The sequence below is a fragment of the Zosterops lateralis genome (assembly GCF_965231275.1).
Source record: "Zosterops lateralis genome assembly, chromosome: 5".
In the NCBI taxonomy this organism is placed as follows: domain Eukaryota; kingdom Metazoa; phylum Chordata; class Aves; order Passeriformes; family Zosteropidae; genus Zosterops; species Zosterops lateralis.
Genome location: NC_139766.1, coordinates 22,209,324 through 22,223,460, shown reverse-complemented (window position 1 = coordinate 22,223,460; position 14,137 = coordinate 22,209,324). Strand labels below are relative to the sequence as shown.

The window sequence follows — 14,137 nt, the reverse complement described above, 5'->3', positions numbered from 1 at the left end:
TGTTAACAAGCACTACTTAATTAAAACCAATTTTCCCACTGAGAAAATTATTCCTAGATTAGTCTGCCAATAATGATTTCTTCAAAAGGAATTAATGCCTTTTACCCTGTAAAAAATAGTACTTCTTAGGAGCATTTACAACAAACTTCTTGATTTTTTAAATCGTTCTTCAGAATTCTGTGTCTCAATCTGCCTAGGTCAGGTTTGAGAGTATATGAATGAGTCCTGTGGTTAAACTTACTGTAATATCTGATCTCAGTTAACAATATACTATCTTGCAAAAAGCATACTTATGAAACAAACATGATCCGTATCTTCTTCCAAGTAGGTAATATTCAGTGGAAATGGCTATGTCATATTTATAGTGATAGAGGAGGTTAGAACTAGAGGTGAGGTATGTATTTCTGCCTCACCTATATGGATACAACTTCAAAGATGAAAGAAAAGATTGTGGAAGATAATTCCTAGTTTTTAATACGTTGAGGCTTTTTTTATTTCAAGGATGGGTTATTGGGCCAGAGTCTGTCTTAAGTGGTGCAGTATTTATAGTCTTTTGAATACAGCCAATAATAGGTTAATAAATGAAGAGTGTTTTTCTCATTGGCAAACGAAATAAACCCCATAGATACCTTTGACATCTATTCAGAGTTGGAATAGCTTGTCAGAAATGCATTGTAACTTGCGTGTTCTAAATTTTAACTCTTTCTAGGTTATTGTATAAGTTTCAGAACGGAGTAAGGCTATGCAGATTAGAAGGAAAGACTATTATCTTTTGAGGGGCAGGATTCTGTTTTGTTTTGGGTTTTTTGTTTGTTTGATTTATTTTGCTTTGTGTTTGTTTTTTTCTTAAAAAAAAAAAAAAACCATATTGAAAGAGGCAACATTAAATAAGCTACATACACAAAACAGGGAACTTGAGGTATCCTATTCAGGGTGCAGTCCAAAAGATGGATATAAACCATGCATATAATTTCATAGGTATTAATGCTGAGCAAAACTTTTAACTCCAGTTCAGGGTTTATTTCATTATAATATTTCTATCAAGTGAGGGTAGGTTTTCCCTGAACCACTTAAGGAAAATTCTGCACTATTTGAAAATAATTTCAACAGGGATGCTGGCTGATTTAAGGTGGACGTGTATATATTTAATTTTTCTTCACTGAAGTATGCCATAAAGAATTTAAATGCATAGTCTTCACATTATCTTAAACATTGAAAGCCATATGGGTGTATAGGCTTTGGCATGGTGATTGTTGTTTAGGATATTACTTCAAAACTATCTACGTGTGCAGTGCAGTTGTATGAGATTACATCTTAAAGTGATAAGCAATTTAATGTATGTGGGGAAAATGATTAAATATACAATCACCTTTGTCTTTAGACTCAATTACTTTAATTTGAAATAAAACCACTAATCCTCTTTGTGCTCCTCCTAGCTCTAGATAAATTAATATCCTTGAGATGTCATCAACATCAACTAAATGAAATGTCAAAGTTTCTAGGTTTTCCTATTCTGTCTGTTTTTTTGTATCTCTGCTTGTCTAATGTCAACTCTGGCACAGACTGATCACTTGGAAGAGATTCTATGTAGCTGATGACTTGTTAATTTGTTAGTCACGTAAATCCAGGATAATTATAAAATAAATAAAAAGTAATATTGAGATAATTAAATGAAACAAGTAAGATTTTTCTGGAATTGGAAAAATTTAGGAGAAGAAGGAACCCAATGACCATAAACCAAACCAAAAAAGCCACACTCCTTTGCAAAAAAAAAAAAAAAAAAAAAAAAAAAAAAAAAAAAAAAGTCAATGTCTTAAAGTGTCTAAAGTGTCTGGTTAAATTTTATTAGAAAATATTATGAAAATTCCTTGGGGTATTTTTCTACTGACTTTCTGTTTCTTACAAATACTTATGCCTTTTTTTCAAGTCTCAGTCTTTGTGATAATTAATTAGGGCAAGTCACACATTTACATGTATCTTTCTCTTTCACACCTTTTCTTTTAATTACTGTAGGTAGAAAAATGACTTCAGTTGTTACGAATGGACTTATCACTTAAGAATGATTGCATATGCAAGTAAACATTTTCAGAAACAATAAAAACTTCAAATCTTCCTGCTGAAATTATTACTATGTAATAAAGCTATGAATTCTTGATTCCTAAAAACATAATAAATTTGAGATACAAAAATTTAACATTAATCTGCTGGATATTTACTCAGATGAAGAATTTACAATTGATTTTGGGCTGTAATGCACATAATACTTTCTAGCTGGTATAAAATACAAGAATTCAGAGACAATACTACCAAAAAAGGCATGTGAGATTTTCCTGAAATATCTTAGCTATTAATACAATCCACTCCTACTTTTTTTTTTTTGCCCCCTCTTCCTTTACCCTGCTTTCTCCTTGGCACCCTGCTGTTCATTTATTCTCTATATGGTATGTTCAACTGATGACGTCTGTCAGCTCAGAAATAAGAGGTGGCAATCATACCAAGTACTAGCATACAATCAGAGGCTGAACCACACTAAAAGATTTCTGAAACCACAAGACTGCCTCTTTTTTGGAGATTGTTGATTTTTTTGAGGTTCAGTGTAAATTTTCATGATAATTCTAGATGACTTTTAATTCTACTTTTTTTTTTTTTTTCAGACATGTTAATGCTTGTGTATCTTTGCTAAAGTGAATTACAGAACACACTCTTTTTAGCACCTACTTTTTGTTGAATTTTATTTAATTCTGGTCTCTACTGGAGCATATTGTCTGTACTGCTGAACTGTATCTAACTCAGCTGGGAATCTTGACTTCTCACAACACTGTATAGTTTTACACCCTAATCAGATGGCCATTTGCCTCTTCTTGCTTTCCACTTTCATAGTTGAAATATTCTAGTTTTGTAGTTGAAATGCTTCTTGACTTCTTGCTAGAAGTGGCAAACCATTTCAAGGTTTTCGGTATTTGAGGCATCCCTTCATCACACAGCGGTGTCCTCTGATTTGATCCATATTCAGTTTGGGTTTTTTCCCTTGATCTCTGTATTTTTAAAATGCTTGAAGTGACTGGTGATACTTGACCTCCTGTTGCTATCCAAATAGAGGTTGAGTAGCATATTGGTGAAACAGCTATTCCTGTGTAGTTCAACAGAGGCCAACAGAGAGAATGCATGATGAAAAGAAGAAAGTTGTCTGGAAACATCTGTAGTTTTAAAATATATCTTCTATATGTGGAATTTAATGCAAAATCTCTAATGCTACACTTTAAAGAAATAGTCGTGCAGATAATTCAGTTTCAAACATTTCTTATATTTTTCTGAAATAATTTAAGCTCTCTCTTAGGTGTCAGTGCATGTTTTCAGACCATAATGTAATCCAGATGGTGCTTTTTTTCCCTGTTATGCTTCTGATGTAGTTAGCTCATTCTTATTATGGATAATAAACCTTCTCTACATACTGGCACAATTTCTTTAGACTGATAGTTCATTCAGTGCTTTCTTCTTAACCCTTTGATAGCAGTAAGTTTTCTCATAAAATGCTGTTATGGGCAAAAAATTCTAAAATCCAGAATTAATATAAACTTAAGAGTCAGATGAAAGGACTTGTGCTTCCAATATGATATGCTGGATGTAGGATCTTTTGAAGGGTCCCGTGAAGAAATATTGCTTGGTTACATTTAGCAGTAATTTTTAATGGAACATCCATGCTTGAGTTGCAATTTGATTTTCCAAAATAATTTCACATCAATATTTACATTCTTAGTACCCCTATTTTCGGACACATAAATTATTACTCATGTGGGAATTACCAGAGGGCACTGAGTTGTGCCAGTGTCTGTTTCTCACTCTCCCTGTCCACCTTACCCAAAATCACCTCGTACCACTGCTTTGCCATTGCACAGGTATGCATAAGAACTTATAGACATAGCTAAAGCTAGAGGACTTTGCAGCATGAGTTAAAGAGAAACCTTTGCACACTTGTGGATGAAGTGTGGTCACGTATGATTGCTGGGGCAAAGGGATATGCTGATAGACAACAATAAAGCTGTGTAGGTAACAGTAGCTCCCTTAATGTTGAGACTCATTGATCTGCTGCAGTCACTTGTGCCAATTCAATTCTCTCAATTCACTAAGGCAGAAATCTACATTGGCAGACCACCTTGTTTGTTTGAGTACTTAAATTATTAATTTCTTGGCTATGGACTGTATGTGCTTTACACAACATAGCAAAAATTCTGCCATTTTTCACCATGTTGTCACTATAGTGAACTATTTGTTATGAAATGTAAGATCTTTATCATTTTTTAGAACTGAAAATATAGCACATGCATAAGCATACTGTAGAAGGCAGTGCATTTGTATTGAAGGAATGCATTTTGCTTGAGTGTGTTGAGTTGGTACTCTGCATGGTAGATCTTTATAAACATCACAGTACAAATACTTTCAAACATGTTTATTTCTATAAGCTCTTTAAATTACTCAGTTTTGTGCTACATGGGACATTACTGTTTCAGCCTGTGTTTATGCTTAGTCTTAAACCTTGGATTTAATATAACTTTATATTTTGATAATGACAATTCAGTGAGAAATGCATGTATTTCTTATTAATTGTGTCTGAAAACTGTGTGAAAGAGATGAACACAGAGGTTAAGTCTGCAAAGTTATCTCCATCGCTTCATGAAGTTCTGTAGAAGACTTCTACTGTGCTTGAGAAAAGTTCTGCTCTTCTGCTGGAAATTATTTCCCCTTTCCTTTTCATTACTTCTAGGTTCAAGGAGATTAAAAACTCATTTCCAATCAAGGAAAAATAAAATGAAAAAACTTTGTTAAGTTTGTCTGAGACAACTAAACTGGGGACTGCTTTAAGCATCTTATTTTTAAATTGTTTTATGTTTTTCTGATTTAAATTTATTCCAGGTGTGTTCTGTCTCTGACAAATATTATTGAGGTTTGAGATGAGCTTTTTAATCCCCTTCCATGGGAAATTGACCGAGTTCTGAAATGTGTCTGGCACTGGTTTAATTTCCTTTTCTCCCTTCTTCACTTTTGTAGTATTGTAGTGAAAATGCATCTCTGATTTATCCTACTTTTTTAAGCCACCACTCTGGAGATTTTTGACTGAGCAAGTATAATTTTTTTCAAAAATAATTAATTGCCTTCTATGAGCAATCTAGGTTCCATGATAGCTGCGAGATTTTCATGTTGATATTTCTTACCAGCAACTTCTCTTTCATGACTGTGTTGCTCCTTTGGGACTACAACTTAAACAAATACTGCATTTTCTTTGCTAATTATTAAGTAGCCTTTTCCTCTGTAACTGAATTAAGCTCAACAGCATCTCAAATTTTAGAAAACAATGAGAACATAGAAAACAATGAGGGGAAGATGGAAAGATCCATAAAATACAAGGTGATAGTTTAGATAGTTTCCACATAGTTTAGATATATCATATATCACAACAATTGATTGACAGGCACATGATTTAGACTTTCGTATCTCTATGAAAAATGCTGATAAGTTTATGTGACCTTTGAAGTTCAGTACGGTATTTTTTCTTTCCTCCTCTGGTGTCAGTTCATTGATATGCAGCAGAGTTGCCCTTTTCTTGTTTAGAAGTAATAATATTTTCACTTTACAGTATGCTGCTTCCTGTATATATCATAATTCTTTCGATAAAAAATAATCTGTTGAGACTTCCATTTATCCTTTTGCATAATACCATAATGTGAATCCTGCTGTTCTGCAGGGGAAATAAACACACACTAATATGCATATATATGTACATTTCTCACGTTGGAAAGAACCATAAATCATTTATAAATCATTGTCCTAACCTCTTCTGATCTGTGAATAATAATAGGAAACGAGTAGAGTAGTCCAGCTTTTTTTCTACTAACTTCAAACCTCTTATTTTCCCTATGTGGCAACGTATTCTTTGGAAGGCATTGATTGAGAACTACCTGTTTTGACAAGTCTTAAGGAAACATTTGACAGCATTGAATTAGGCTCACTCATTTTGCTGCAAAAATAGGAGAGCTTTATGCATTTTTTTTTCTCTTAGTGGAAGAGAGAGGCTTTGTTTCTACTATACAGGCATGTGTGGTAGTTAACATGACTTTTGAAGTCATGAAGTATAGACTTCCTAAAGTTCAGTGGGATGAAATACTTTAGTGTCTACTCTGTTGCTGAATGGCTCGATCTATATATGGTGGATCTTGAGAAAGTTCAGATCCTGACTGTGTGTATATAATATATTAACTGCATACCCACTTCCTTTCAAGATAGGGGTGCTAGAATGGAAATGCTGATAAAAGCAAAATTGAAAGATACTTAAAAAACTAAATGAAATTAAGTATTCCCTCATCATATAAAGTGCTCCCTCCCTCCAAAAATGAAATAATCAAAATAAATGTATTTTCTATTTTGATGAAACTGTTTTCATAGAAGTTCAGTAAGGCATTCTGACTTTTCCGAATTAGCAAATAAATGGTCATCAGAGAAGATTGATTCCTTACCTGTCTTTAGTGGGAGATAAGAGAAGGTATAGAAAAGTTTGTTTGCTATTTTAATACTTTAAACAATTGTTTATTACACACATGCATATGGTTGGACATACCCCCTTAAACTTTTCAATTTTGGTATTTTCTCTTAGAAGCTTGTCAGGGTGACACACAGGAGATTACTGTAGCATGCTGAAATAAAAGAGTCAGAACAAGGCTGTGCTTTGAGATACAGGCAAAGCATTGCACTAACTTATTCTGCCCCAACTTGTAGCCTTTTCATGTATGTCCCTTAGCTTTGTGATAGTGGGGGATCATTTTGATACTTGTGTAGGAGAGAAGTTCAGTATGGATCAGCTACTCTGTAGAGAACATTAGTGGATGTGTGGGGTGTTTAGGGAGTGAATACAAAAGAAGGGAAAGCTTTTTACAGTGTTGAAAGTTGTCTCTAAATTTGTTTCCTGCTTAGCTGTGGCTTGGATATATGAATGTATAATGTAGGAGTAAGACTGAAGGAGAGTAATTAAAATGTTGGCAGGTTCTTTCAAAGGCTTGTGACAGTGTTTGCGGATCTTCTTTCATTTTTTATGACACTGGTAATACAAATGAATTTGGAAAAAAAAGGTGCTGTAACAATAGACCACCATCACAGCTTTATGTGGTGAAAGGTACCTTGCTGTCTTACTCCAAGTATATATATATTTCTTTCCTGAACATCTGCTTTGGTGCCATGGTACAATAACATAGTTTTTTTATTTCTTTCCCAAACTAAAAATATTTTTATACTTTTCAGAACACTATACATCCACGGCCATACAAAGTTGGATTTCATGGTCTGGTATACTGCAATTGAAAAAGCAGCAGGTACAGATGGTAATGCATTACAAGATCAGCAACTCAGCAAAAATGATGTTCCTATTATAGTGAACAGCTGCATAGCGTTTGTTACACAGTATGGTAAGTAGAGTGGATTTTATTCAAGCTAAGATCATTTGTACAATACCTAAGTTCCCTCCAGTACCAGATCCTATTGAGTGTGTTTATATATTACTTAAAGTAAAATCATGCCCCTCATTAGCCTTGCCATTTATTAATGAGGTGGTGCAATACACTACCACATATCTGAGAATGGCCAGTTTGGGGAAATACAACTTGGTAATTGCCTTTTAGAGACACTTTTCTATTTTAAATATTGAGTTGTTTCTTATGAAACTCAGCCTTGGGGTCCACTGCCCCAGTGCAGACAACTTAGCTCAGAAAATAAACTCTGCACACTTGTAAAAGCTGTGGTCTGAACACGTCATGGAAGCTGGCATTGATTTCAGTCTTAGGCTGCTGTTTTTTCAGTGAAATAACCTAAGAATGTATAGTGGTTGCCATTTATTTAAGTAAATTTTGCCAGCATAATTTTACATGGCATTAAGTTATATGCAGATAATGCTTGTGTCCTTTTACTACTGCAAATTCACAGAATTGCAGAATTACTAGTTTGGAAGAGACCTCCAAGACCATCGAGTCCAACCCAGCCCTAACACCTCAACTAGACTATGGCACTAAGTTCCACATCCAGTCTTTTTTTAAACACATCTAGGGGTGGTGACTCCACCAGGTCCCTGGGAAGAGAATTCCAGTACTTTATTATTCTTTCCATTAAAAACTTTTTCCTAATATCCAACCTGTATTTCCCTTGGTAAAGCTTAAGACTGTGTCCTCTCGTTCAGTCAGTTGCTGCCTGGAGAAAGAGACCAACCCCCACCTGTCTACAGCCAGCTTTCAGGAAGCTGTAGAGAGTGACAAAGTCACCTCTGAGTCTCTTTTTCTCCAGGCTAAACAACCCCAGCTCCCTCAGTCATTCCTCACAGGGTTTGTGCTCCAAGCCCCTCACCAGCCTCGTTGCCTCCTCTGGACGTGCTCAAGCGTCTCAAGGTCCTTCCTAAACTGAGGGGCCAGAACTGGACACAATAGTCAAGGTATGGCCTCACCAGTGTTGAGTACAGGGGAAGAATGACCTTCCTGCTCCTGCTGGCCACACCATTCCTGATCCAGGCCAGGAGGCCATTGGCCCTCTTGGCCACCAGGGCACACTGCTGGCTCATGTTCAGCTGCTGTCACTAGAGCCCCCAGGTCCCTTTCTGCCTGGGCATTGTCAGGCACACCATCCCCAGCCTATGGTACTGCAGGGGGTTATTGTGGCCAAAGTGCAGCACTCAGCACTTGGACTTATTAAATGTCATCTTATTGGACTCTGCCAATCCATCCAACCATTCCAGGTCTCTCTGCAGAGCCCTCCTACCTCCCAGCAGATTGACACATGCTCCCAGCTTAGTGTCATCTGCAAATTTACTAATGACAGACTCAATACCCTCATCCATGTCATCAATGAAAATATTGAACAGGGCTGGCCCCGGCACAGACCCCTGAGGAACACCACTGGTGACTGTCCCCAGCTGGATGCAGCACCATTCACCACTGATCTATGGGCCTGGCCATGCAGCCAGTTCCTAACCCAGCAAAGAGTGCTCCTGTCCAAACCGTGGGCTGCCAGCTTTTACAGGAGCTGCTGTGGGAGACAGTGTCAAAGGCCTTGCTGAAGTCCGAATAGACAACATCCACAGCCTTTCCTCCATCCATCAGGCAGGTCACCTGGTCATTAAATGAGATCAGGCTGGTCAAACATGACCTACCTCTCCTAAACCTGTGCTGGCTGGGCCTGAGACCCTGCCCATCCTGTAGGTGCTGTGTGGTGACACTCGGTATAAACTGTTCCATTACCTTACTGGGTACTGAGGTCAGGCTAACCGGCCTATAATTACCAGGATGCTCCTTTCTACCCTTTCTACCATTTTTTGTGAATGGTTGAATTCGTGAATTCATGATTATTATTATTATTTTATTTTATTATTTTTTGTGAGATTGCTACATGCATATTAATCCTGTAAAAATCTGTCTTTGGTATAAATGTGTCTGTAACCTCTGTCAGTACGAAAGTACTTGATTTCTATTTGAGTCATTGATGCTTAACTAAATAACCTTTGGATATGGCAACACTGCATTATTGTAAATAGTGGTATTGGGGTTACACCTAGTGCCTAAAAGTAAGAAAATAAGTTTTTGCTGAATTATTTTTAATCATTAACAATAGAAATAATTCAAGTATAATTTACACCATTTAATTCACTAAATTGTTAAAGCAGGGTAATCTTGTCTGCTATTTAGAACAATTTGTGTAGTCTCAATTAAAATTCAGTTTCCCAATATCTTTTAAATCAATTAAGTCTTTATCAAAAATATGCTTTTCAGGATCAGCATTAGTAGCTGTTAAAATGCTGAATGGAAAGTTGAAGGAATTATTTGTATACATTACTTGTATACAGACGTCTTTTGCATCATTGTAAAGATTCTATCTTTAGCTGTAGTCTACAGAAGACAGATGCTATTGCTGTCCGGGGCTGTTCCTGACAGTGGCACCATAACGGCCGTACCAAATGGAAGTGCTCGTGGGCATTACAGGAAAGGTGAACTGTAAAAACATTAGACATGATTTCACAGATTTTGAGAGAGTATTTAATTTGACAGGTATATAAGAAAAACAGGGTTTTGCATAAAGTACCATCCACTTTCTAGACATGTGAATGCAGAAATCACCTCTACAAAGATAAATAGCACTGTGCATATATGCCAAACTTACTCATTTTTTAAAAAACAAAAGTTTTGACTACAATAACATATGCGAGTAGTCATGACTTTGTTTTAAACTATACATTTTCTTTTGAAGTTGACTTTAGTGGTTTTTGTTTTTACATATAAGAACAGTAGCTGACTGATGTCTTACAGAACATGAGAAAAATCAGGAAAAAGGGTATTTTCTACTAATCTTGAGGCTTTTAAGAATAAAATATTTCAGGGTGGTTGAATGCAATAATACTTTGAGTCTTACACTGTGTTCACCTGTAGAGTAATAAAATAAAAGGAGTTTTCTCATGAAAGCAGCTGTGTTTTATGTGTAATGTAATACCTGTCATCAGAACTTCTTCTTTTGAGTGTGCCTTTTGAAAGTACTGTTTTAGGAAGTCCTGAAGAGATTTGGGGTTTTGAAATGCCTGTAAAATACTCTTGAAATAGTCATCCCAGTCTTGCTTATTATTATGATGAGTATTTTTGCAAAGAGGTCTAGTTGGGTGTAGGAAGACTTGGCAGTGGTTTTACTAACAAAGTGAGTATGTGTAAAAGATCAGGAAGATTTTGTTATGAAATGCAATGGGTTTGGCAGCCACATATAATTTTCATATAATGATGTGGAATTTTTAAAAGAATTGTTAATTTTACATTCATTTTTTTTTTCTCTCTTGTATTTTTGTGCCTTAGGTTTAGGTAGCAAGCAAATCTATCTTAAGAATGGTGATTCTTCCAATGTGGCTGAACTGCTGGAAAGCTTCAAAAAAGATGCAAGAAGTGTTAAACTGAGAGCAGGAAAACACCAACTTGAAGATGTGACAGATGTACTGAAAAGTTTTCTTTCTCAAATAGATGATGCACTTCTCACTAAAGAACTTTATCCATTCTGGATCTCTGTGTTAGGTAGTGTATTCAATGGCATTCAATACAATGATGGTTATATGTACATTTTCAGTATCAAATTTGAGAGGGTTGTTAATTTACTTACCGTGTGTCAACCTATGTTATTTCATAACTGACAAAACAATGTAGTGAGAAATAAATATTTAGGACATGGCTGCAATAGAGACACTTTTTATAATGTTCTTTTAAAATTTTAGTTTCTATATTGCAATATTTGCACACTGCAAGAAACAAGGGGTTTCCCTGCCAAACTGTGCTATAAAATTGCAGGCACAGCAGTAGGAGATGCATAGGACATTCTGACAGTACATTAATTCCTATCTTAATACATTGGAGTCACATAGGTGCATTTACAGTGTGGCATGTTTTGTCTTTTAAAAAAGTTATTAAAAGCATATTCCTCTCTGAATTTCGGTAAGTTCAAATATGTGGATGTTGCTTTAATATGAGCCACTAGACTTTCAGGAAATTAAAATATTATCAATATTACACATTTTCGACCTTTAAACTCAATTTCAAAAACTAGAGGAGAAAATCCCGAGTTTAATCACTTACCACATTATTAAGCTCATCAGAAACCAGAAAAGGTTCTGAGGCAGTTTAGATTTAACTCACCTCTTTTTAATGGTGTTACAGTGGTTCTCTTTCCTGATATGTACACATGGCTACAATTCTCCTTCAGCTTTACAGCAGAGAATCCTGTCCTGTTAAGTGATATAGAAGGTGGTACTTCTATAAAGACTAAAACATTTAAGGAAATAGATTAGAAGGTCTTTAAACAGTTGTTTTGTTATTTTTTTTTTTCTTCCAATTACCAAAGAAACCAAAATATAGTCAGTAGATAGTGGACAGCACCATCAATCAGTCAGAAGAGTACTGAGCTTTCTTTTCAGAAACTTGAGAGAAGCAAGGGACTGAGAGGGAAAAGCTAACTAATTAAATGCAATCTGCATTAACTTTGCTTATGCCCTGAGCATAAGGGGGTATAAGCAGCACAGGGAGACAGGCTTGAGAGCTGTGCTTGTGTTTCAGATACTGTCATTCCCAAAACTGCCACCGGCCTTGCCATTGTTCTTGGTACGACTTATTTACCAGCCCTTTCCCTTTGCTCTCCTCTAATCAGTCATATATATACTTAGATCTTTAAACTACTCTATGCCTTCAGACATTTTTCCAGTAATATTTGAAATATGAAAAGATCTTTTACTTTCTCATTGCTGGGAACTCTTAGAAGTACATTTACACTTGTGCATATGCAGTTGCACTCGCACTTGTACATGCACAAACTACAGATTAAATATGCTTTGAGAGAAAATGCAATTGCTGTTCTGGGCTTTAGTTTTAAGCAGTGGCAAATGGTGCTTGAACATAGAACTGTCCCTCTTTACTGGTGTTTCTGCGAACTAGTGTACAGTAGTAGACTTTTTTGATAGTATATTGTCAGCATTGCCTTTATGAAGAAGAGGTTGATTTGTTAAATAGTAATTTTCAAAGACTAGATAATGCTGATATAGTTAATGAGAACTGCTGTTGGTTATTAGTGTGCATTGTTATTAATGCTCAGTGATTATTATTTTCTGGCAGATACACAGAATGAAAAGGAACGTGTGAGCAAGTACAGCGCTTTTATTCGAAGTCTTCCATCAGTCAATAGAGCAACTTTGGCTGCTTTAATTGAACATCTTTACAGGTCATTGCAAATAATGTATTGTAGCAGAAAAATTCTTGTAATGTGTTCTCAGTATAACTCTACAATATATAAAATGTGGCTTGTTTCATTAACTAATAATCACAAAAGCTTATCTAGTTGCAGCGATTAATTACGTTTGAATTCCTTTAATTGATAATGTGTTTTTTCTTTGGTTGTATTTTTAGCAGTAGATATCTATAAAAATCAATGGATTGGAACAGCCTTACAGGGAGAGAGGGCTGCCAGTAGGGTAGTAGCAGTCCAAGTAGGGTAATTTTTGATGTAGCTTCTTTATGCAATTTCATTTTACTCCAGTCTGCTAGTCTTCCAGAGGATTGTTGCAAATGGTTCTTGAAATTAAAATATTTTTTTCAGTGAAAATGTCATTCTCCACAATCTGTTTTGCACGTAATAACTTTGAGAATTACCTACCCTTTCTGTTTTTCATCAGTGCTTCATTTTACAGCTGAGGTAGTGCTAGAAAATATCCAAAATACAAAATTGTTTAAGCACTAAAGGTTATTTCTATATTAAAGAAGGGGCAGAAAATGTAAAAAATATTTGACAGGATGATTCTGAGGGGTCATGGTTAAATAGTACTGGTCTGTACTATATCATCTATTGAACAAGTCAAATTATATTTCTGGTGAATTGCACTGAGTATAGAATGTGTAGATAATTCTCTTTACAGGATGTTGTGTTCAGAAATTGTTACGTAGCCAGGTACATAGCAGATGTAATTTTAAAATATTTATGTGATTGGTGCCATTATTTGGATAAAGATTGTACTGCATATTGTGTTTAAGAACTTTCTATGCATATCCAGTTAGAGATACTAATATGATGTTGCATCTGTTCTGAAAGTAATATGAATTCATGCATTTAGCGGCCAAAATTCTTTGGTAGTTTTGCTTTGCCTCTAAAAGAGGGAATGTTATTGAACAACATATGAACAACAGAAAAGTTCTGATATGAAAACTTTACCCTAGGGATAGGAACTAAAAAGGACCTAATTTCTTTCCACATTTTGTTTGATTTTTGATCTCAAGTTTTAGGATATACTTACATTATATAATATAGTGAAGCTTTATTTAGCATGGTTAGACCTCACCTGGAGCACTGTGTGCAGTTCTGGGGTCTGCAATTAAAGGGTGTTAAAGTGTTTGGATGCATCCAGAGGAAGGCAACAATGCTGGTGAAGAAATCCCCTGTGGGGAGTGGCTGAGGACTCTGGGCTTTTCTACTTCAGTGAAAAGGAGGCTGAGGGGTGACCTCATTGGTCTGTACAGCTTTCTGAGGAGGGGAAGGGGAGAGGGAGGTGCTGATCCCTTCTCCCTGGTATGCGGTGGTAGGGTGCATGGAAATGCTTCACAGC

At 35.8% G+C, this 14,137-nt stretch overlaps 1 protein-coding gene across 3 annotated transcripts in view; it reads left to right on the top strand.

Moving 5' to 3' along the window:
- The window catches only part of ARAP2 (ArfGAP with RhoGAP domain, ankyrin repeat and PH domain 2), a 118,190-nt gene that overhangs the window by 73,353 nt on the left and 30,700 nt on the right, over nucleotides 1–14,137 (top strand). For all 3 annotated transcript variants that reach the window (XR_014590161.1, XM_083861816.1, XM_083861815.1), the window contains exons 20-22: nucleotides 7,288–7,451; nucleotides 10,860–11,072; nucleotides 12,657–12,762. Coding sequence is in view for 2 of the 3 variants with exons in the window: in XM_083861816.1 (XP_083717942.1) it covers nucleotides 7,288–7,451; nucleotides 10,860–11,072; nucleotides 12,657–12,762 (483 nt within the window). In the remaining variant the exon portion in view is untranslated. The remainder of the gene's footprint in view (nucleotides 1–7,287; nucleotides 7,452–10,859; nucleotides 11,073–12,656; nucleotides 12,763–14,137) is intronic.